This window comes from Salvelinus sp. IW2-2015, linkage group LG17, assembly GCF_002910315.2.
Source record: "Salvelinus sp. IW2-2015 linkage group LG17, ASM291031v2, whole genome shotgun sequence".
Classification (NCBI taxonomy): domain Eukaryota; kingdom Metazoa; phylum Chordata; class Actinopteri; order Salmoniformes; family Salmonidae; genus Salvelinus; species Salvelinus sp. IW2-2015.
Genome location: NC_036857.1, coordinates 24,449,190 through 24,470,374, shown reverse-complemented (window position 1 = coordinate 24,470,374; position 21,185 = coordinate 24,449,190). Strand labels below are relative to the sequence as shown.

At 43.4% G+C, this 21,185-nt stretch overlaps 1 protein-coding gene across 13 annotated transcripts in view; it reads left to right on the top strand.

The window, feature by feature from the left end:
* The window catches only part of hspg2 (heparan sulfate proteoglycan 2), a 176,020-nt gene that overhangs the window by 31,155 nt on the left and 123,680 nt on the right, over positions 1–21,185 (top strand). For all 13 annotated transcript variants that reach the window (XM_070447994.1, XM_070447993.1, XM_070447992.1 and 10 more), the window contains exons 2-3: positions 11,279–11,411; positions 13,286–13,351. In XM_070447994.1, coding sequence (XP_070304095.1) covers positions 11,279–11,411; positions 13,286–13,351 — 199 coding nt within the window. The remainder of the gene's footprint in view (positions 1–11,278; positions 11,412–13,285; positions 13,352–21,185) is intronic.

Sequence of the window (21,185 nt, the reverse complement as noted above, 5' to 3'; positions counted from 1 at the left end):
AAATGAATCATTCTCTAGTATTATTCTGACATTTCACATTCTTCAAATAAAGTGGTGATCCTAACTGACCTAGAACAGGAATTTTACCTGGATTAAATGTCAGGAATTGTGAAAAACTGAGTTTAAATGTATTGGCTAAGGTGTATGTAAACTTCCGACTTCAACTGTATAAACTGCCAGTGATTTATTGGGTAAAACACCAATGGGATGAAGGCACAGTGATACTGAAACATTGGTGTTTTACCCAATAAATTACTGGAAGCTTATATAGAGTGTGCGACTCTCTTTGTTTTGATAGCGTCCAGTTTATTCTCCGTTAGTCAGTGCTTTAGCTCCATGTTTTTATTTGACAATGGGAGTATGACAACATGATGACTCCGTGCCTGAGTGTGTGTGTCTGTGTAAATGCATGTGAAATTTCCTGTGTACGCTTAGCCCCTTGAAACAAGTGGTGGGTGGATTGACAAACTGCCAATTGTACCACTAAACCTCAGGCTGAGACCCTCTTGGAAAAAGAGGACGACGAGAGAAGCCCCTCTGCTCTCTACAGAGCTCTACACAGGGTCCAATACAAAGTGATGATGGGACAGGACGGAAGCATACGAGCCTCTTTCAACAGACAACAACTCTCTGAGAACTAGCTACAGTATTATCTATTTTCAATGTTCCATACAGACATTGACACAAACAGGGTCACAATATTTCTAAATGGAAAGAGGGATAGGGAGAGAGAATTTGTGTGAGTAAATGAGTGTGACCGCATGGTGAGCTCTCACCGGCGGGATGTTTTAGTGTATGGCCAGTGTGTGTGTGTGTTTGTGTTGTGTGAGATAAAATGAACAGAAATATTATAAATATTACATTCTGACTGCATTACCCCCCCCCCCCCCCCCATTCTACACATTTTGCCATAGGGCGGAGAGGAGTTTAGCAATTCTATAAGAAATGTCATGCAATTGTACTGATTTTGCCAAAACTTAAGCCATCTAAATGATAACTTAGTGAGATGACTGACAAAATGATATCTAGACTGACAAAATGATATCTTAGTGACTGACCAAAATGATATCTTAGTGACTGACAAAATGATATCTTAGTGACTGACAAAAATGATATTCTTAGTGACTGACATAACAAGAGAAAAACTGCTGATGCACAACCACATTTTGAAATTGCACCTTGTGTATTTACTATTCTCATTAGGTTGAGTTCCCCACCAAATAATTTTTACTTCTGCCTGGAGCCGGCCCTGCATGCTACGATAAGTCACCACTCCCACCGGCATCCAGGGTGTACCAGGCCCAGTATTTCTCTCTAGACACCCTTGACTAACTTCTTGGAAGTGTCCAGAGTCAGGTCCAGATTAGCTGTTCGTCATGTTGGAGACAGCCTATAATCTCCTAGCAGTGTGAGGGGTACTTTGTAGCCTATGTAGAGCTGGGTGATATGTAGAAAAATCCATATTGCGATAAATTGCCTGAATTGATAACAATAATGCGCACCACAGTTTTTTTAATGATCCTTTAAACTACTACTAGTAGTTTGATGTTGTAGCCATCAATTGTCCCATTAACAATCACCCATATTGCAAACCTATTTCATTTCCAACTTCACATTTCTGTAGCATAGGCTACTTAGCGTAATGAACTATATCCGCAATGTGCCTGCGATAAGTGATTGGTATGGTTGGAGTCGGCCATTTTTGGTTTATCGACCCAGCTCAAAGCCAATGTACAGCCCCGGTTTGAAGTCCACCATGTGTTTTACATTACATCTACTTAACAAGTCATTGCGGGTAGCGCCTGCTGCCTCTGACCTTCAATGTACAATCTTGTATTTTCATCTTTGCTGCATATATTGACTGTATGCCTGAATAACATGAAACAGGCTGATAAAATGGGAAGTGTTCCAAAAAATGACCAAGGGAAACAAAACAAGAACACAGTTGTAATTGAAATGGTAACTATTGAGAGTACGAAAAGCTCATACTGTAAACAATCTGCATGTCATTTAGCATTCATGCTAGGTGTGTGCAACCCTTTATTGTTCTTTAACCACGGCTGATTGAGATAAAACAAGAGAAAACTATGGCCCTATATTGTGCCAGTTTCCCTGTAGTTTTTCCACACAAGGCCCTCGAGGAACACTGTTAAAACGACTTCTGCCTCAGCCTTCCAAGCAGAGACTTCAGCCTTGCAAGGGCAGCGCTCCGCTCCACAGTGTCCCACACACACACACACACACACACACACACACACACACACACACACACACACACACACACACACACACACACACACACACACACACACACACACACACACACACACACACACACACACGACACGTTTTGGGTAGCCTTCGACAAGCTTCCCACAATAAGTTGGGTGAATTTTGGCCCATTCCTCCTGACAGAGCTGGTGTAACTGAGTCAGGTTTGTAGGCCTCCTTGCTCGCACGCTTTTTCAGGTCTGCCCAGAACTTTTTCTATAGGATTGAGGTCAGGGCTTTGTGATGGCCACTCCAATACCTTGACTTTGTTGTCCTTAAGCCATTTTGCCACAACTTTGGAAGTATGATTGGGGTCATTGTCCATTTGGAAGATCCATTTGTGACTAAGCTTTAACTTCCTGACTGATGTCTTGAGATGTTGCTTCAATATATCCACATACTTTTCCATCCTCATGATGACATATATTTTGTGAAGTGCACCAGTCCCTCCTGCACCAAAGCACCCCCACAACTTGATGCTGCCACCCCCGTGCTTCACGGTTGGGATGGTGCTCTTCGGCTTGCAAGCCTCCCCCTTTTCCCTCCAAACATAACGATGGTCATTATTGCCGAACAGTTATATTTTTGTTTCATCAGACCAGAGGACATTTCTCCAAAAACGATGATCTTTGTCCCCATGTGCAGTTGCAAACCGTAGTTTGTCTTTTTTATGGCGGTTTTGGAGCAGTGGCTTCTTCCTTGCTGAGCGGCCTTTCAGGTTATGTCGATATAGGACTGGTTTTACTGTGGATATAGATACTTTTGTACCTGTTTCCTCCAGCATCTTCACAAGGTCCTTTGCTGTTGTTCTGGGATTGATTTGCACTTTTCACACCAAAGTACGTTCATCTCTAGGAGACAGAACGCGTCTCCTTCCTGAGCGGTATGACGGCTGCATGGTCCCATGGTGTTTATACTTGCGTACTATTGTTTGTACAGATGAACGTGGTACCTTCAGGCGTTTGGAAATTGCTCCCAAGGATGAACCACACTTGTGGAAGTCAACAATTGTTTTTCTGAGGTCTTGGCTGTTTTCTTTTGATTTTCCCATGATGTCTAGCAAAGAGGCACTGAGTTTGAAGGTAGGCCTTGAAATACATCCACAGATAATACCTCCAATTGACTCAAATGATGTCAATTAGCCTATCAGAAGCTTCTAAAGCCATGACATAATTTTCTGGAATTTTCCAAGTTGTTTAAAGGCACAGTCAACTTAGTGTATGTAAACTTCTGACCCACTGGAATTGTGATACAGTGAATTATAAGTGAAATAATCTGTCTGTAAACAATTGTTGGGAAAATGACTTGTGTCATGCAAAGTAGATGTCCTAACTGACTTGCCAAACTATAGTTTGTTAACAAGACATTTGTGGAGTGGTTGAAAAATGAGTTTTAATGACTCCAACCTAAGTGTATGTAAACTGACGACTTCAACTGTATGTATACAGAGAGTGTGCGACTCTCTTTATTTATTTTTATATCTTATTTTTATATCATTGTCAAACATCACCAGTGGATGTCTCTCTCTCTCTGTCTGTCTCCTGTGCTGCTCCTATCTGCCTCAGTCAGTGTAATAGATGTGGAATAACAGTGTTTCTCGGTCAGTGTAATAGGTGTGGAATAACAGTGTTTCTCAGTCAGTGTAATAGGTGTGAATAACAGTGTTTCTCAATCAGTGTAATAGGTGTGAATAAGTGTTTCTCAGTCAGTGTAATAGAGTGTGGAATAACAGTGTTTCTCAATCAGTGTAATAGGTGTGGAATAACAGTGTTTCTCAATCAGTGTAATAGGTGTGGATAACAGTGGTTCTCAGTCGTGTAATAGGTGTGGAATAACAGTGTTTCTCAGTCGGTGAAAGGTGTGGAATAACAGTGTTTCTCAGTCAGTGTAATAGGTGTGAATAACTGTTTCTCAGGGACTGACTTTCTCCCTCTTTCCCTGATGCCTGTCATCACTCGTCCAAATGTAAAAAAGCTATCAGGCTGTCTCTAAGAGGGTGATAGACAGGACTAAAAGCTCCTCAGCGTGTCTGTGTCTGTCTGTTTTGCTTGTCCATGTGCCTGTGTGCATACGTTTGAGCTGTGTGTGTGTGTGTGTGTGTGTGTGTGTGTGTGTGTGTGGTGTGTGTGTGTGTGTGGTGTGTGTGTTGTGTGTGTGTTGTGTGTGTGTGTGTGTGTGTGTGTTGTTGTGTGTGGTGGTGTGTGTGTGTGTGTGTGTGTGTGTGTGTGTCTCTACTCTTCTCTACATATAGTCCCGAAGCTGGGGTCAGAGAGATAAAGCATATGTCCCTGGTGCCATGAAGCGCTGTGCTAGGTGGGACTCTACACAGGGCAGCAGCCAGAAAGCTTTACAGTGTGTGTGCATGTGTGTGCAGGCAGGCAGGGAAGAGCCTACCCGTGTCATGCTTTCGTCCACTTAATGCTGCTAGCTGAACAGTTTAGAGTTTTGTTCCTGTTTAAAGCCGTGAAGGAAATAACATGAAGGGGTTTTCTGAATGTTATGTTGTTCCCTGTGTTGCTGCTATCATACACCCACCACCATCTGGACTCTACGGAGATATGGAGTCTGTCTGAGCTCTTGCTTTGATCAGCATTCTCAGAAGAGGCTAGAAATGCAACCTTTTAGCACAATTTGGAAATACTGGCATGAAGAGGAACTTTTTTATAAGATGTGTAATGCTGGAAAATGATATTGTAAGAAATTTGTAATGAAGTAAAACCAAAGTTACAGTAACTAGTTTCAGTGATAAGTTAGACCTTGCTGTATCTGTATCTGGAAGATGTCTGGTTTAGGTGGTGAAGTTAAACCCCTGGAACATTCTTCTCACGCTGTTCTCTCTTGACAGGCGTTGGCTGTTGGCTGTTACAGGGTCATGGTGGGGATGGGAATGCTGGATTTGTGTATGTGTGTGTAAAAACAAGGTTATTTACACCATCTCATGGGCACACATCTGTCTGGCTCTGTGTCTCGCTATGATGACAGCAGATGTTTGACTCTCAAGACATGCAGGATAGCTGATAGTGCTCTACGCTATGATGGGATCTTGGAGGCATTGTCCCAACTCCCCCTGTTCCTCCTGATCGTTCTGCCCCTGCTGCTGGTCATTGATTGTTCACGGAGACAAAATGTTGGTATTCATCTCCTCTTGCACTGTAAACAACAGCTGGGCAAACTTAGAGGGGTTAACTTGTTTTGAGGCTTCACCATGTGGACTCACCTGTCCTTTGATACCCCATAGAATGTGTGCCTGTCCCTTTTTGTCTGTACCTCCTTTTACATTCTAGCAAGGCAAACATTTGTCATTGTGAAAAGCCTAATTCAAAAGTAAACAGTGGGATTCCAACAATGGGTGGAATGTGTTTTTTTCCCACCCCCTCCCCACTTTGCCTGGGGGTGTGTGTGTGTGTAGCTCCTTTACACTGACAAGGTTGGGTTGGGTGCTGGAAAATTGCAGAGCAGGGCGCAGGGTCTTAAATTATCTGTAGGGAATGATAACCACAACACAGTGGACATGTCGCAACTCTTAGAGGGACACAAAGGTCACACTAGTTTTGATATTTTTCCTGTTCTGGAAAAATATAAAACATTTGGCTAGGGCTGGCACGGTAATTGTATAATCATGTAACCGATGATAAAATAAAATAACCTTCTTAATAAATAGATCAATAATAAATAAACTAATAATGCATTGAATATAATACATGTTTTATACTGTATATACAGTACCAGTCAAAAGTTTGGACACACCTACTCATTCAAGAGTTTTTCTTTATTTATTACTATTTTCTACATTGTAGAATAATCGTGAAGACATCAAAACTATGAAATAGCACATATGGAATTATGTAGTAACCAAAGAAGCTTTGCACACTCTTGGCATTCTCTCAACCAGCTTCATGAGGAATGCTTTTCCAAAAGTCTTGAAGGAGTTCCCACATATGCTGAGCACTTGTTGGCTGCTTTTCCTTCACTCTGCGGTCCAACTCATCCCACACCATCTCAATTGGGTTGAGGTTGGGTGATTGTGGGGGCCAGGTCATTTGATGCAGCACCATCACTCTCCTTCTTGGTCAAATAGCCCTTACACAGCCTGGAGGTGTGTTTTGGGTCATTGTCCTGTTGAAAAACAAATGATAGTCCCACTAAGCGCAAACCAGTCGGGATGGCGTATCGCTGCAGAATGCTGTGGTAGCCATGCTGGTTAAGTGTGCCTTGAATTCTAAATAAATCACTGACCGTGTCACCAGCAAAACACCATCACACCTCCTCCTCCATGCTTCACGGTGGGAACCACAAATGCGCATATTATACGTTCACCTACTCTGTGTCTCACAAAGACACAGCGATTGGAAACTTTTTACTCATCGGACCAAAGGATAGATTTCCACCGGTATAATGTCCATTGCTCGTGTTTCTTAGCCTAAGCAAGTCTCTTCTTATTATTGGTGTCCTTTAGTAGTGGTTACTTTGCAGCAATTCGACCATAAAGGCCTGATTCACGCAAGACTCTGGGTCTTCCTCTCCTGTGGCGGTCCTCATGAGAGCCAGTTTCATCATAGCGCTTGATGGTTTTTGCGACTGCACTTGAAGAAACTTTCAAAGTTCTTGAAATTTTCCCTGTTGACTGACCTTCATGTCTTAACGTAATGATGGACTGTTGTTTCTCTTTGCTTATTTGAGCTGTTCTTGGCATAATATGGACTTGGTCTTTTACCAAATAGGGCTATCTTCTGTATACCACCCCTACCTTGTCACACATAACTGATTGGCTCAAATGCATTAAGAAGGAAAGAAATTCCACAAATTAACAAGGCACACCTGTTATTTGAAATAAATTCCAGATGTATACCTCATGAAGCTGGTTGAGCGAATGCCAAGAGAGCGCAAAGCTGTCATCAAGGCAAAGGGTGGGTACTTTGAAGAATCTCAAATATAAAATATATTTAGATTTTGTTTAACACTTATTTGGTTACAACATGATTCCATATGTGTTATTTCATAGTTTTGATGTCTTCACTATTATTCTACAATGTAGAAAATAGTAAAAATAAAGATCAACCCTTGAATGAGTCGTTGTGTCCAAACTTTTGACTGGTAAGGTATATTTTTTATCAACTTCATATTCAAGTCAACAAACTTTACCCAAAAGCAGCAAAGTAAAAGTATGCCTAGTTTACATCTAACAACCGATATAAGGAGAGACGAGAGGGGGCAAAACTAGGACGTTTTAGAATTCTTTGTGGAATGAACAGCTGACTGAAGACGGCACTACAGGGCATTCAAAAAGATGAAGCATGTGTTTGAGTCCATTTCCACGGTAACATGGACTCTTTACAAGGTGATGAAACTTTGTTGCTCCTTGTTTCAGCAAGGTGTTGTTGCAAACAATCTTTGGTTGCCTAGGTAACCCCCCAACCCCTTCCTACAACAGCAGCACATGCAGTCAGAAAATGTTGCTATCCAAACGATAATAACAAAAAAACGTCATCCAAAATCCCATGACCTTCACAGCCCTATGTTTGACTGTTAGTGAAAGTGTGATAACTGACACTGCATTGTTTAATGAGGAACATATCAGTTGATGAAGTTTGCCAAAAATGGCTTTGGTCTAATCTATGAGGATTTTTTGGGGGGGCAATGTATCGCCCATCCAGAAAGAGAGAGAGAATAAGTGAGAGAGAGAGAGGGAGAGAGTGAAAGAGCAAGATATAGGGAGACAGACAGACAGAGAGAGAGAGAGAACCCCATCCATCCCAAGGGAGTGGGACCGGGAAGCAGGAGATGATCACACCAACGGTTGGCTGGTTGGCTCCAGTGAAAAGAATTGGTCCAGTCAGCGGTTTCCTTTTGATAAAGGCCCGGGATTGTTGTTGTAGGCTGTTCAGTCAGGGGAGAGAGGATTTGGGGGAGAGATAAAGTTATTTATTAGCCAGAGTCATTTAAATGGGAAACTCTGCCATGATGAAGGCGGATGAAAATGGGAACTGGCATGTCATGCTGACTGGAAATGCCAAGGGTGGCATGCTGCCAGGGAAGTAGGTAAACCTATAGCTCAGGTTTTGGACTGGTGGGGATGGTACTGACCCAGGGAGAGAGATTAGGGCTCTGTTTTTTTAGCTCATGTTTTGGAACTGAGGGAGTAGTCTGGAGACCTTGGGCAGTATCATTAAGACATTATCAAGATGATCAGGTATCAGATTATCTGTTTAAATGTTTAATGTCTTCAGTTAGATTTGTATGGGTTCTTTGCATCAGTAATGTCCTTCCACAGAGATAGACTCAGGGCGGCAGGTAGCCTAATGGTTAGAGCGTTGGGCCAGTAACCGAAAGTTTGCTGGATCGAATCCCTGAGCTGACAAGGTAAAATCTGCTGTTCTGCCCTTGAGCAAGGCAGTTAACCCACTGTTCTCCGGGCACCGAAGATGTGGCTGTTGATTAAGGCAGCCCCCCGAACCTCTCTGACTCAGACACATTTTTCCATGACAAAGTGCTTCCTGATCCTCTGCTGAGGGCCCACCATAAAGCTCTCCTGCCTGCCTGTCCTGGGTGGATGGAGTTTAAAACATATTTTAACCGATTTGTGTCTAATCTGATATCAACCTCAACTAGCCATTGGTTTCAAGACAGTCACCTCCAAAATGATTGTCAGACTTAATGAGCATAAAAATACTGTATAAAATAAATAATACACATGAGCAAAATGTTATGCTCCAAAAAAATTGAAAATTATATTAATTCATACTAATACAATTGTTCAGAGAATAAGATTTTGCTTAACCAATTGTGAGCACTTGAAGAGTGTAAGGGTGGGAAAGGCCTACTTTTGGCCCCATCTGGTGGCTAAACGACTCGTTACAAGGTGTGGCAGCTCTCCACAGAGGTTTAAGACTGCAGCTGCACACCTTGCTGCAATTAGGGCTGCAGCAGCACATAGGCCATGCAGGGGCATTCACATGGTAGAGAGCTGTGAGGAGGATATACTGAAGCTCTGTTGCAATTGTTGGACCAGCTAGAAGAACTGAACCCCAATATGATTACGGTTTGAATCACTCTATACCCTGGGGTAAAATACGGTCTTCCCCAGTATTTAAGTTTACTTTAGTTATTGAATTAAATGGCCAGTGTTTGTTTTGTAGCGTTTGCCATGCTTGAGTGAGAACTTTATTTTGGGACATGAAGATTCCCAAAGCTTGAGAACTGCATTTCCTTGTCTGACTCTTGGTTTTGCACTACAGTGCATGGGGCACACCTCTACCTACAGAGTAATAAAAAAAAAATATTGACACCCCTGTTTACATACTTTGTGCACCCTCCCCCACTTAGGCTTTTTCTACAATGTTTTTAATGAGATTGGACAACATCTTTTGGAGGGATCATTAGACCATTCCTCCATACAGAATCTATCCAGATCCTTGATGTCCTTCAGTCTGCTTATGGACAGCCCTCGTCAATCAACAGGGTTCAAGTCTGGAGACCGATGGCAATTGCAAAATGTTGGTTTTTGTAGTCACTTAACCATTTCTGTGTACTTGGGGTCATTGTCTTGCTGGAAGATCCACTTGTCGGCAAGTTTCAGCCTCCTGGCAGAGATAACCAGTTTTTTGGCAAAAATGCCCTGGGACTTGGTAGAGTTCATTCTACCATTGACCCCAATATGACCAGTGGAAGCAAAACCGCCTGATAACATCAAAGATCCACCACTATATTTTACTGTAGGAATGAGGTTCTTTTCTGCATTTGCATCATCCTTTCAATGCCGAACCCACCACTGGTGTGTGTGTGGCCAAATAGCTCTATTTTAGTCTCATCTGACCATAGCACTCGGTTCCAATCCAAGTGCCAATACAGTTTAGCAAACTCCAGGCGTTTACATTGGTTTGCTCTCAAAGGCTTTTTTTATGGCAGCCCTTCCAAATAGCCTATTGGCATGGAGGTGGCATTTTAATTGTAGATATGGAGACTGTGACCCCCAAGATGTGACCAAGTTCTGCCAACTGTGGCCCTTGGACTCACTTTGCATTGGGGACAAGATACACTTGCATCCTTTGCCAGTCAAGTTTACCACTATTCCAGTGGTTTTAAACTTCTTAATAGTGGTGATATTACCAATTGCCTGGTTTATGAAAGTAAACCACCATTTGTCTTTCATTTGAGTCTTTTGCCTTTCCCCATGATGATGGATGAAAGGGATTGTACATGCTTGTTTCCTCATTTTTATATTCCAGTGAAACGGAGCCATGGAAGGCCACAATAGTTAATAAAACTTTTTAAAAAGTAGAATGTTAATGGAGATTTTAATTTAGCTAGATTTTATTTATTGCAGGATGCCAATTTTTAAATGAATATAATTCGCTACATTTTTTTGCATAAATTGCTCTGTATTTGTATTATGTTATATGGTCTTTTTTGCTCATCCGTTTTTAATATATCTGAGCGTGACAATGGGTGCCCCCCTGTCGGTAATTCGACCATGATTAGTACAAGTTTAGACAGCTGGCTAGACTAACTTAACAATCTAAAAATGTAATAAAAATCGCTGACATGGGCTAACAAGAGAAAACTGCTGATGCACAACCAAATTTCGAAATTGCACTACTATTCTAACTCGCTACAATTATTTTTTGGGAGGGATTGAGCCACGGGTCTACAGGACTGCCAGTTGCCCATCCCTGACCTAGATAATGAATGTTAAAGTAAACATACCATAATGCACCTATTTCCTGTGTGAAGCTCCCAGCCTCACACCATCTCAGGTTTTGTTTTTCCTTCCACTCCCAGGCCCAGTATAATGGTCCTGCTGGGTGTAACCTAACTAACCTGGGCTTACATTCCAAATAGCACCCTATTCCCTATATAGTGCTACTTTTGACCACAGTCCTATGAGTTATAGTGCACCAAACAGGAGATAGAACCTGGGTTGCGTCCCAAATGGAACCCTATCTGGAGACATGAGACTTCAACCCCTATAAATCTCTTAAGTAGTGTTGTGTGTGTTTTCTGTCTGCAGGTGGCTCAGAGCTCCAAGGTGTGGGGAGAAGTGCCGCTGCCCGAGGACCTGGATTCATCGAGGACTGTTGTCCAAAGATCTCAGCGCTTCCTGGACGATGACGAGGACTTCGCTGCTGATGAAGCATCAGGAGGTGGGGTCTAGGGTCAACACAGCTGGATCGCAAACCAGCTTTCCTTTGATAGACAAACTTTTATTTATGATATTTTAAGATCATGATTACAATACTATACTGTACAGAACTTCATACTACCCCTGAACTGTTCCTTACAAAACTGCAAACAATGTTAACAGTGGTCCCATCCATAGTGAACCTAACTGTTTACTGTAACTATTATCTCCACCATAATCCCCTGGGTGCACAGGGGTCTGTAATACCTACATGCTTCAAGCAGACCACCACAGTCTCTATGCCCAAGAAGACCAAAGTAACCTGTCTAAATAACTATCGCCCAGTAGCACTCACATCTTTAGTCATGCAATGCTTTGAAAGGCTGGTCATGGCTCACATCGACACCATCATCCCAGACACCCTGGACCAGCTCCAATTGGCATACCGCCCCAACAGATCCACAGATGATGCAATCTCTATTTCCCTCTCCCACCTGGACTAGAGGAACACCTGCGTAAGAATGCTGTTCATTGACTATAGCTCAGCGTTTAACACTATAGTGCCCTCCAAGCTCATCACTAAGCTCAGTACCTTGGGACTGAACACCTCCCTCTGCAACTTGGATCCCGGACTTCCGGACAGGGCGCCCCCAGGTGGTGAGGGTAGGCAACAACACATCCGCCACGCAGACCCTCAACATGGGCCCCTCGGGGTGCATGCTTAGACCCCTCCTGTACTCCCTGTTCACACACAATGGCCACGCATGACTCCAACACCATAATTAAGTTTGCTGGCGACACGACGGCGGTTGGCCTGATCACCGACGATGACGAAACAGCCTATATGGAGGAGGTCAGTGATCTGGAATTGTCATGCCAGGACAAAAAGCACTCCCTCAACGTCAGCAAGACAAAAGGAAGGCCAAGCAAGCACTCATCCACATCGACAGGGCTGTAGTGGAGCKGGTCGAGAGCTTCAAGTTCCTCTGTGTCCATGTCACTAAGGAATTATCATTGTCCACACACACCAACACCTCTTTCCCCTCAGAAAGCTGAAAAGATTTGCAATGGGCCCTCAGATACTCAAAAAGTTATACAGCTGCACCATTGAGAGCATATTGACTGGCTTCATCACCGCTTGGTATGGCAACTGCTTGGTATCCGATCACAAGGCGCTACAAAGGGTAGTGCGTATGGCCCAGTACATCACTGGTACTGAGCCCCTGCCATCCAGGACCTCTATACCAGGCGCTATCAGAGGAAGGCCCTAAAAATTGTAAAAGACTCCAGCCACCCAAGTCATACACTGTTCTCTCTGCTACCGCATGGCAGCGGTACCGATGCAACAAGTCTGGAACCAGCAGGACCCTAAACAGCTTCTAATCCCAAGCCTTAAGACTGTAAATAGTTTGTTAAATTGTTAACCATCAGCTACCCGGACTATCTGCATTGACCCTTTTTGCACTAACTCTTGACTCATCACAACTGCTACTGTTTATTATCTATCTTCTTACATAGTCACTTTATCCCTGCCTATATGTACATACCTACCTCAATTAACTTGTACCCCTGCATATCAGCTCGGTACTGGTACCCCGTGTATATAGCCAAGTTATCGTTACTCATTGTGTATTTATTCCTTGTGTTATTATTTTTCTATATATTTTTTTCTCTCTGCGTTGTTGGGCAGGGCCCGTAATGAAGTAGTTCACTGTTAGTAAACACCGGTTGTTTACCAAAAGCATGTGACAAATACAATTTGATTTGACCCTGCTGCTCTTCAGATGTATACATGTATGTTCCACCTGTTGAGTAAATGAATGAGTTGTCCCTGGTTCTCCCTGGGCCTTGAGCTATGCTAACATTCTGACCACACCTCTTTTATCTTCCCCGTAGATCTGCCCAGTGGAGAGGAGGATGGAAGCACGCCAGAACCCACAGTGGTGACTGAGATCAGCACAAGTAAGAACTCTGAGCCCTCAGCCCTGAGCATAACACTCCCTGCACTCTTGGAAGATAAGCCACATGGTGGGCTAAAATAGATCCTAATAAACAAACACACAAATCCCCACCAGGGTTGCCTCATTTAAATGGCCACCTGTCCCATAAAGATATACAAAACATTAAGATCACCTGTTCTTTCCATGACATAGACTGACCAGGTGAATCCAGGTGAAAGCTATGATCCCTTATTGATGTCACTTATACATCCACTTCATTCAGTATAGATGAAGAAGATGAGGCAGGTTAAAGAATGATTTTTAAGCCTTGAGACAATTGAGACATGGATTGTGTATGTGTGCCATTCAGAGGGTGAATGGGCAAGTCCAAAACATTTGCCTTTGGACGAGGTATGGTAGTAGGTGCCAGGCTCACCGGTTTGTGTCAAGAACTGCAATGCCGCTGTTCTTTTGTTCCGCTCAGTTTCGCGTGTGTATCAAGAATGGTCCACAATGCAAAGGATATGCAGCCAACTTGACAACTGTGGGATGCATTGGAGTCAAAATGGGCCAGCATCCCTTTGGAACGCTTTTGACACCTTGCAGAGTCTATTCCTGGACAAATTGAGGCTGTTCTGAGGGCAAAGGGGGTGGGGGGGACTAGGGCTGTTATAGAAATCGTATTACTGCCACACCGGCAGTCACAAGTCATGACGGCAGTCAAATTCCATGTGACCGTTTAGTCATGGTAATTAGGCTTCTCCTAGCGCTGATGCTGCTGATGGTCATTAGTAGCCTACCAAACTTGCTAACTTCCTGGTACTCAGCACTCTATTCTCCCTCAAATCACTCTGACATTAATGCAAATGTAATCAAAAATCTAATCAAACACTTCATGAGAGCCCATGAGCTCATGCTGCACAACATTTCTATAGGCTATGCAATTGCGTGAGAAATCAGTTATGGCCTCTTATTAAAAATAAGGGGCTCCATCGGCTTTCTATAGGCTAGGCCTACTAAACTCAGCAAAAAAAGAAACGTCATCTCACTGTCAACTGCGTTTATTTTCAGCAAACTTAACATGAGTAAATATTTGTATGAACATAAGATTCAACAACTGACATAAACTGAACAAGTTCCACAGACATGTGACTAACAGAAATGGAATAATGTGTCCCTGAACAAAGGGGGGGTCAAAATCAAAAGTATCAGTCCATATCTGGTGTGGCCACCAGCTGCATTAAGTACTGCAGTGCATCTCCTCCTCATGGACTGCACCAGATTTGCCAGTTCTTGCTGTGAGATGTTATCCCACTCTTCCACCAAGGCACCTGCAAGTTCCCGGACATTTCTGGGGGGAATGGCCCTAGTCCTCACCCTCCGATCCAACAGGTCTCAGACGTGCTCAATGGGATTGAGATCCGGGCTCTTCGCTGGCCATGGCAGAACACCGACATTCCTGTCTTGCAGGAAATCCCGCACAGAACGAGCAGTATGGCTGGTGGCATTGTCATGCTAAAGGGTCATGTCAGGATGAGCCTGCAGGAAGGGTATCACATGAGGGAGGAAGATGTCTTCCCTGTAACGCACAGCGTTGAGATTGCCTGCAATGACAACAAGCTCAGTCCGATGATGCTGTGACACACCGCCCCAGACCATGACGGACCCTCCACCTCCAAATCGATCCCGCTCCAGAGTACAGGCCTCGGTGTAACGCTCATTCCTTCGACGATGAACGCGAATCCGACCATCACCCTGGTGAGACAAAACCGTGACTCATCAGTGAAGAGCACTTTTTGCCAGTCCTGTCTGATCCAGCGACGGTGGGTTTGTGCCCATAGGCGACGTTGTTGCCGGTGATGTCTGGTGATGTCCGGTGATGTCTGGTGAGGACCTGCTTTACAACAGGCCTACAAGCTCTCAGTTCAGCCTCTCTCAGCCTATTGCGGACAGTCTGAGCACTGATGGAGGAATTGTTCGTTCCTGGTGTAACTCGGGCAGTTGTTGTTGCCATCCTGTACCTGTCCCGCAGGTGTGATGTTCGGATGTACCGATCCCGTGCAGGTGTTGTTACACGTGGTCTGCCACTGCGAGGACGATCAGCTGTCCGTCCTGTTTCCCTGTAGCACTGTCTTAGGCGTCTCACAGTACGGACATTGCAATTTATTTCCCTGGCCACATCTGCAGTCCTCATGCCTCCTTGCAGCATGCCTAAGGCATGTTCACACAGATGAGCAGGGACCCTGGGCATCATTCTTTTGGTGTTTTTCAGAGTCAGTAGAAAGGCCTCTTTAGTGTCCTAAGTTTTCATAACTGTGACCTTAATTGCCTACCATCTGTAAGCTGTTAGTGTCTTAATGACCGTTTTTTTGCTGAGTTTATATTTATTTCTCAACTTTCCAAATGTTAAGCACATTGCTTTTCTTTACAACAGGAGTATAGCCTACCTGGCTGGCATGAAAATTAACCAAATCATAGTCGCACAGTGGCCAAATAACTTAAAATTACGCACATTAATCTGCTTTACAACAGGTGTAGAGCCTAACTGGCTGGCATGAAAATTAAACAAATCATAGTCGCACACCTCATGTAGTCTAGGCCATAGGCCTATATGTTTTGATAGGTTTTGTATCACTAAAGTGGCCAAATAACTTAAAATGAAGCACATTAATCCGCTTTACAACAGGTGTAGAGCCTAACTGGCATACATAGGCAGCATTTGAGTTTCAAGTTTGAGGAAGATAATTTTCACCATAAAAATGACCTTTCATGACTGCAACAGCCCAAGGGGGACACATTCAATATTAGGAAGGTGTTCCTAATGTTTGGTATACTCAGTGTACATGATATCTACAGTATCCACACAATGGTGGTCTTTTAGACGAAACTGATGATTTGTTAAACACTGAATTAGGGCTGTCAGAGTTAATCAGTTAACTCAAATTAACTTTTTGTTATCTTAATGCACTTAAAAAAACTAAAAAAGTGATTAATCACATTGTCTGAAAGCGTTGAAAATACACTGAGAACATCCAAAATACATCATCTATACAGCTAAAAACAACAATGCGATGTCAAAGGTTGACATTGGGGTTAAAAGAAAAGTGTGCTTTATCAAAAAATAGGAATGACGAAAGTTGTTGAGTGAACTATCCTTTTAACACAAGCATAATATGAATGGTTCGCATCCAACTAAGCCAAGCTCGAAGTCTTGGAAAACAGTTTTCAGATGTGAAATGGCTGTTTAAAAAAAAGCTGTAAGAGTTTCCTCACTGAATGGCTCAAGCTGGATATGTACAGGCAAGGAGTCCAAAAGTCCTTAAACTGTACACCTCCTTTATTGAAGCATCCAGAGTTAGCCATGACTAAGCAGGTGAGTTACGGGTTGCTCACAGCATTAGCAGATCACACTCACAGTAGTAGATTTAAAGTCTCTAAGCCGCCAACAGTCAAATTGGAGCATATGAGTGGTTTGTTGACCCATTGATGATTATAGATGTGAACACACCAGACACTACTTAGGGCGGGTTTGTAGTTCTCGGCCAAATCCTGCTGGGAAGCTTGGGTTAGTGGCCTCAGGGTCAAATCACATTTGGCAGATATACATTACACACTACACAAAAGGTTATTCAAATACAAAAGGAAGTGGAAAAGTCTGAAAATATAATTGAGAAGATATGGGATTTCTGGGGTTTTCCGCAAAATAATCGGCTGATAAACCATCCAGTCTTACTTGAGTCTCACACGCATGTCCTACTGTACCGACATGCTTTTCCTACACTGAAGTCTTGAAGTCTTTTTTCTACTGCTATCACGAAGAGCTTGCTATTTCTGGCAGTCAAAATGTCTATTTTAACTTTCACTCTTCAGGTCAGTTAGTGTTACAATTTGGACTTGTTGTTAGTAAATATCCATGACTAAAAACTGTATCCATTACTCAGACAGAATGTTCTGTTTCAGAATAAAAAATATGCCTTGTCTGGCAGCAGTGAAGGCCGGGGCAGCCAGTGTGCTGTGCTCACCGTTCCATTTTTAGATTATTATATGACAGCAGTTGGGAAGGAACATTACTGGTTTCCTGAGTTGGATTTGTCTGGTCAACACGTTGGTGCCGGCTCTCCCTGTCCAGTGGGTTGTCATTGTGGCATGTAGGCCCTCGCCTCTCCTTCCTCCCCCCTTACATAGTGTAGAGTGATGGAAGTAGAGGTGCCACTTCTGAACTCATTATGATGCACATCCTGTTGTGTTTGCTGTGTTGAAGATTTTCCCTTTCCTAGTCTCTCAGGGACCTAACATTTGAACCGGTTGAACTGGCATTTGAAGCTGTGTGAGAGAGAAATCCAGAGTCTTTAACGGTTGTTGAAGGGGGACGTTATTTTCAACCTCTTGTCTATTGTCTTTTGGTCCACTGAAGGTTCCCGAATTTCACTTCAGCATGGTCCCTCTCAACCTCTTCTCTTGACCTCTGCAGCATATCTCGATACAGTTCTATGGGAGACATCTTCCAGCCTGTCTTTCATCTCTCGGTATTCCACTGGTTCACATGCCCCCTCTTCCTAGCAGACATTCCTACAGCAGCCAGAGCACATTGTTTAGAAACCATAGAAACAGAGGTTAGTTAGAGAGTTCTTCCCAATGCTCATTTTAAACCAGAGGCTTCAAAATGAACTATCTCCAGTCTGACTCAGTCTTCCCTTGGTTTAAAGGCATTTTATCACAGACTACGTTGACCTCGAGACTGCTTGGTTATTTATTGTTTTTTGTGATGTTTGAAATCCCATATGCAAACAGTAGGTGGAAATGTATATACACTGTGTCATGTATTCTTACGCAAATTTATTTTAAAACAATTCAAACATAAAATATCAATTAAAGGGGATTAATTATGTAAGTTATTTCCAGCAGAGTGACAACACTTGTTTAAGATGGGTCAAAGGCACCAATTTTGTTCAAAAGGCTCCCAGGAAGTTTGTTTTAACTTTGGGGTCATGGGAAGATTCTCACAATGCCCTCCCTGTATATACACAATAAAAACATGACATTACATTTCACAAGAGATTTCGCAACATATTAAGTGTGTGCCCTTAGGCCACTACTCTACTACCGCATACACTACATGACCAAAAGTATGTGGACACCTGCTCATCGAACATCTCATTCCAAAATCAAAGCTTTTTACTATCATTATTTATCTAATTTATCTTTGTTTCATAGTACAGTGTGACGTGTGTAATGTGTGTGTCAGTCAGTGGCGTTGTTTGTCAGATAGCCTGGGCTCTCAGATAGTCACACCGACGCGGGGCAGAAGGACAAGAGGCGGCAGCTGCAGTTATTTTGATGTGTTCTTTGTTGTTGTTCTGCTCTGGCCTTCTCGGAGGGGGTCACTGGTCACACTCAGACACACCTGCGTCACTGACGTGAACAGGGGGCAGAAAGCTGAGCAGAACTTGCTAAGGGAGGAAGGGATGGTGTGCGATAGGAGGACTACTCATGAGAGGATAAGAAAAATAAAAAACTGTAGTATTTTAGAACACTGTCTGTGATGGGGTTAAGCATTTCAATGTCATCCCTTAATCCTTGATTGTTTATTTGTTCACAGTGCCAGGGCATTGTCTTTGATTATTATTCAGTGTCAGTATGAATGGTTTTACTCAATGGTTCCCAAACTGTGTGACCTAAAACATTGTTTTAATTTTCTTTTTTAACAAATTCTTACATTATCTTCAGGAGAGAATTAACCTGGATTGTCGGTCACAATTAAAGCAGTTCATTACATTTTTCTTCAGATTCAAGCATAAATAATGGTGCAGCCCTTAATTGCTGCTCTTGACAACCTAATTTGCGGCTCCTGATAATAATCTGTTATGAGTTCTAACTGGTGACTGTGGCTCTGCCTGCACTCTTCTCTTCTTTCTCCTGAACAAACCCTCACATCTCTGTGCTAGCTTAGAACAAATAAAATAGGGCAGTCAAATTGAACATGGTAAATTCATACACACGAATAAGAATGTTATCTTTCTAAATGTTTTCCAAATGAAGAAAGTTTCTATTTCTCAAAATGAGTGATAATTGTTAACGGTTATATTGGGCTCAATTTTAAGAGTTGAAAGCCAACTTTGGCATTTTTATAATTCTAAAATATATGGTTTCTAGTAGGCTACAGAATTAGAGAAGGGCTGTTTCTCTGAATCTCAGGCAGTAGGCTCAAGAAAGCCTGCCTGTCTTCCAGACTGACAAGCAGTAGCAGGTCTCTAGGCATAAGCAACATAAACACTTAGATTTTAGGAGGTCAGACAGGGTCACAACTTACATTTAGATAGGCTAGTACAATACACAATGTGAAACTTCTAAATTTGGTATCAGCAGTTTTCCTCTTATGTCAGTCACTGACACTCACTCAATTAGCCCGTGTCGGCTAAAATGCTATAGATTGCTAGGTCTAGCCAGCTATCTAAACCTTGTAGTAATCATGGCCAAATTACTGATTGGGCATGCAGGGCCAAAATGTTAGCAACAGCCCTGAGTAGCAGCACTCTATCCCCTGAGTAGCAGCAATCTATCCCCTGAGTAGCAGCAATCTATCCCCTGAGTAGCAGCAATCTATCCCCTGAGCTGCTACTCAGGGGATAGATTGCTGCTCTCAGGGGATAAGATTGCTGCTACTCAGGGGATAGATTGCTGCTTCTCAGGGGATAGATTGCTGCTACTCAGGGGATGGGAGTGCTGCTACTCAGGGATAGATTGCTGCTACTCAGGGGATAGAATTGCTGCTCTCAGGGGATAGATTTGCTGCTAACTCAGGGGATGATTGCTGCTACTAGGGATAGATTGCTGCTACTCAGGGAATGATTGCTGCTACTCAGGGGATAGATTGCTGCTCTCAGGGGATAGATTGCTGCTACTCAGGGATAGATTGCTGCTTCTCAGGGGATTAGATTGCTGCTACTCAGGGGATGGAGTGCTGCTACTCAGGGGATAGATTGCTGCTACTCAGGGGGATAGATTGCTGCTACTCAGGGGATAGCATTGCTGCTTCTGCAGGGATAGATTGCTGCTACTCAGGGGATAGATTGCTGCTTTCTCAGGGGATAGATTGCTGCTACTCAGGGGGATAGATTGCTGCTACTCAGGGATGGAGTGCTGCTACTCAGGGGATAGATTGCTGCTACTCAGGGGATAGATGTGCTTCTGCAGGATAGATTGCTGCTACTCAGGGGATAGATTGCTGTCTTACTCAGGGGATAGATTGCTGCTTCTCGGGGATAGATTGCTGCTACTCAGGGGATAGATTGCTGCTACTCAGGGGATGGAGTGCTGCTACTCAGGGGATGGATTGCTGCTTCTAGGGATAGATTGCTGCTACTCAGGGGATAGATGCTGCTACTCAGGGGTATAGATTGCTGCTACTGAGGGATGGAGTGCTGCTACTCAGGGGATAGATTTGCTGCTCTCAGGGGATAGATTGCTGCTACTCAGGGGAATAGATTGCTGCTAGCTCCAGGGATGGAGTGCTGCTACTCAGGGGATAGATTGCTGCTACTCAGGGGAATAGATTGCTGCTACTCAGGGGATAGATTGCTGCTACTCAGGGATGATTGCTGCTACCTCAGGGGATAGATTGCTGCCTACTCAGGGGATAGATTGCCTGCTAGCTCAGGGGATAGATTGCTGCTACTCGAGGGGTTAAGATGCTGCTACTCAGGGGATAGAAGTACCATTTGTGCCCGTGTTCTCATGGGAAGATTGCTGCTACTCAGGGATATAGATTGCTGCTCTCAGGGGATAGGTTCGCTGCGACTCACTCAGGGGATGGAGTGCTGCTATCAGGGGATAGATTGCTGCTCACTCAGGAGGGT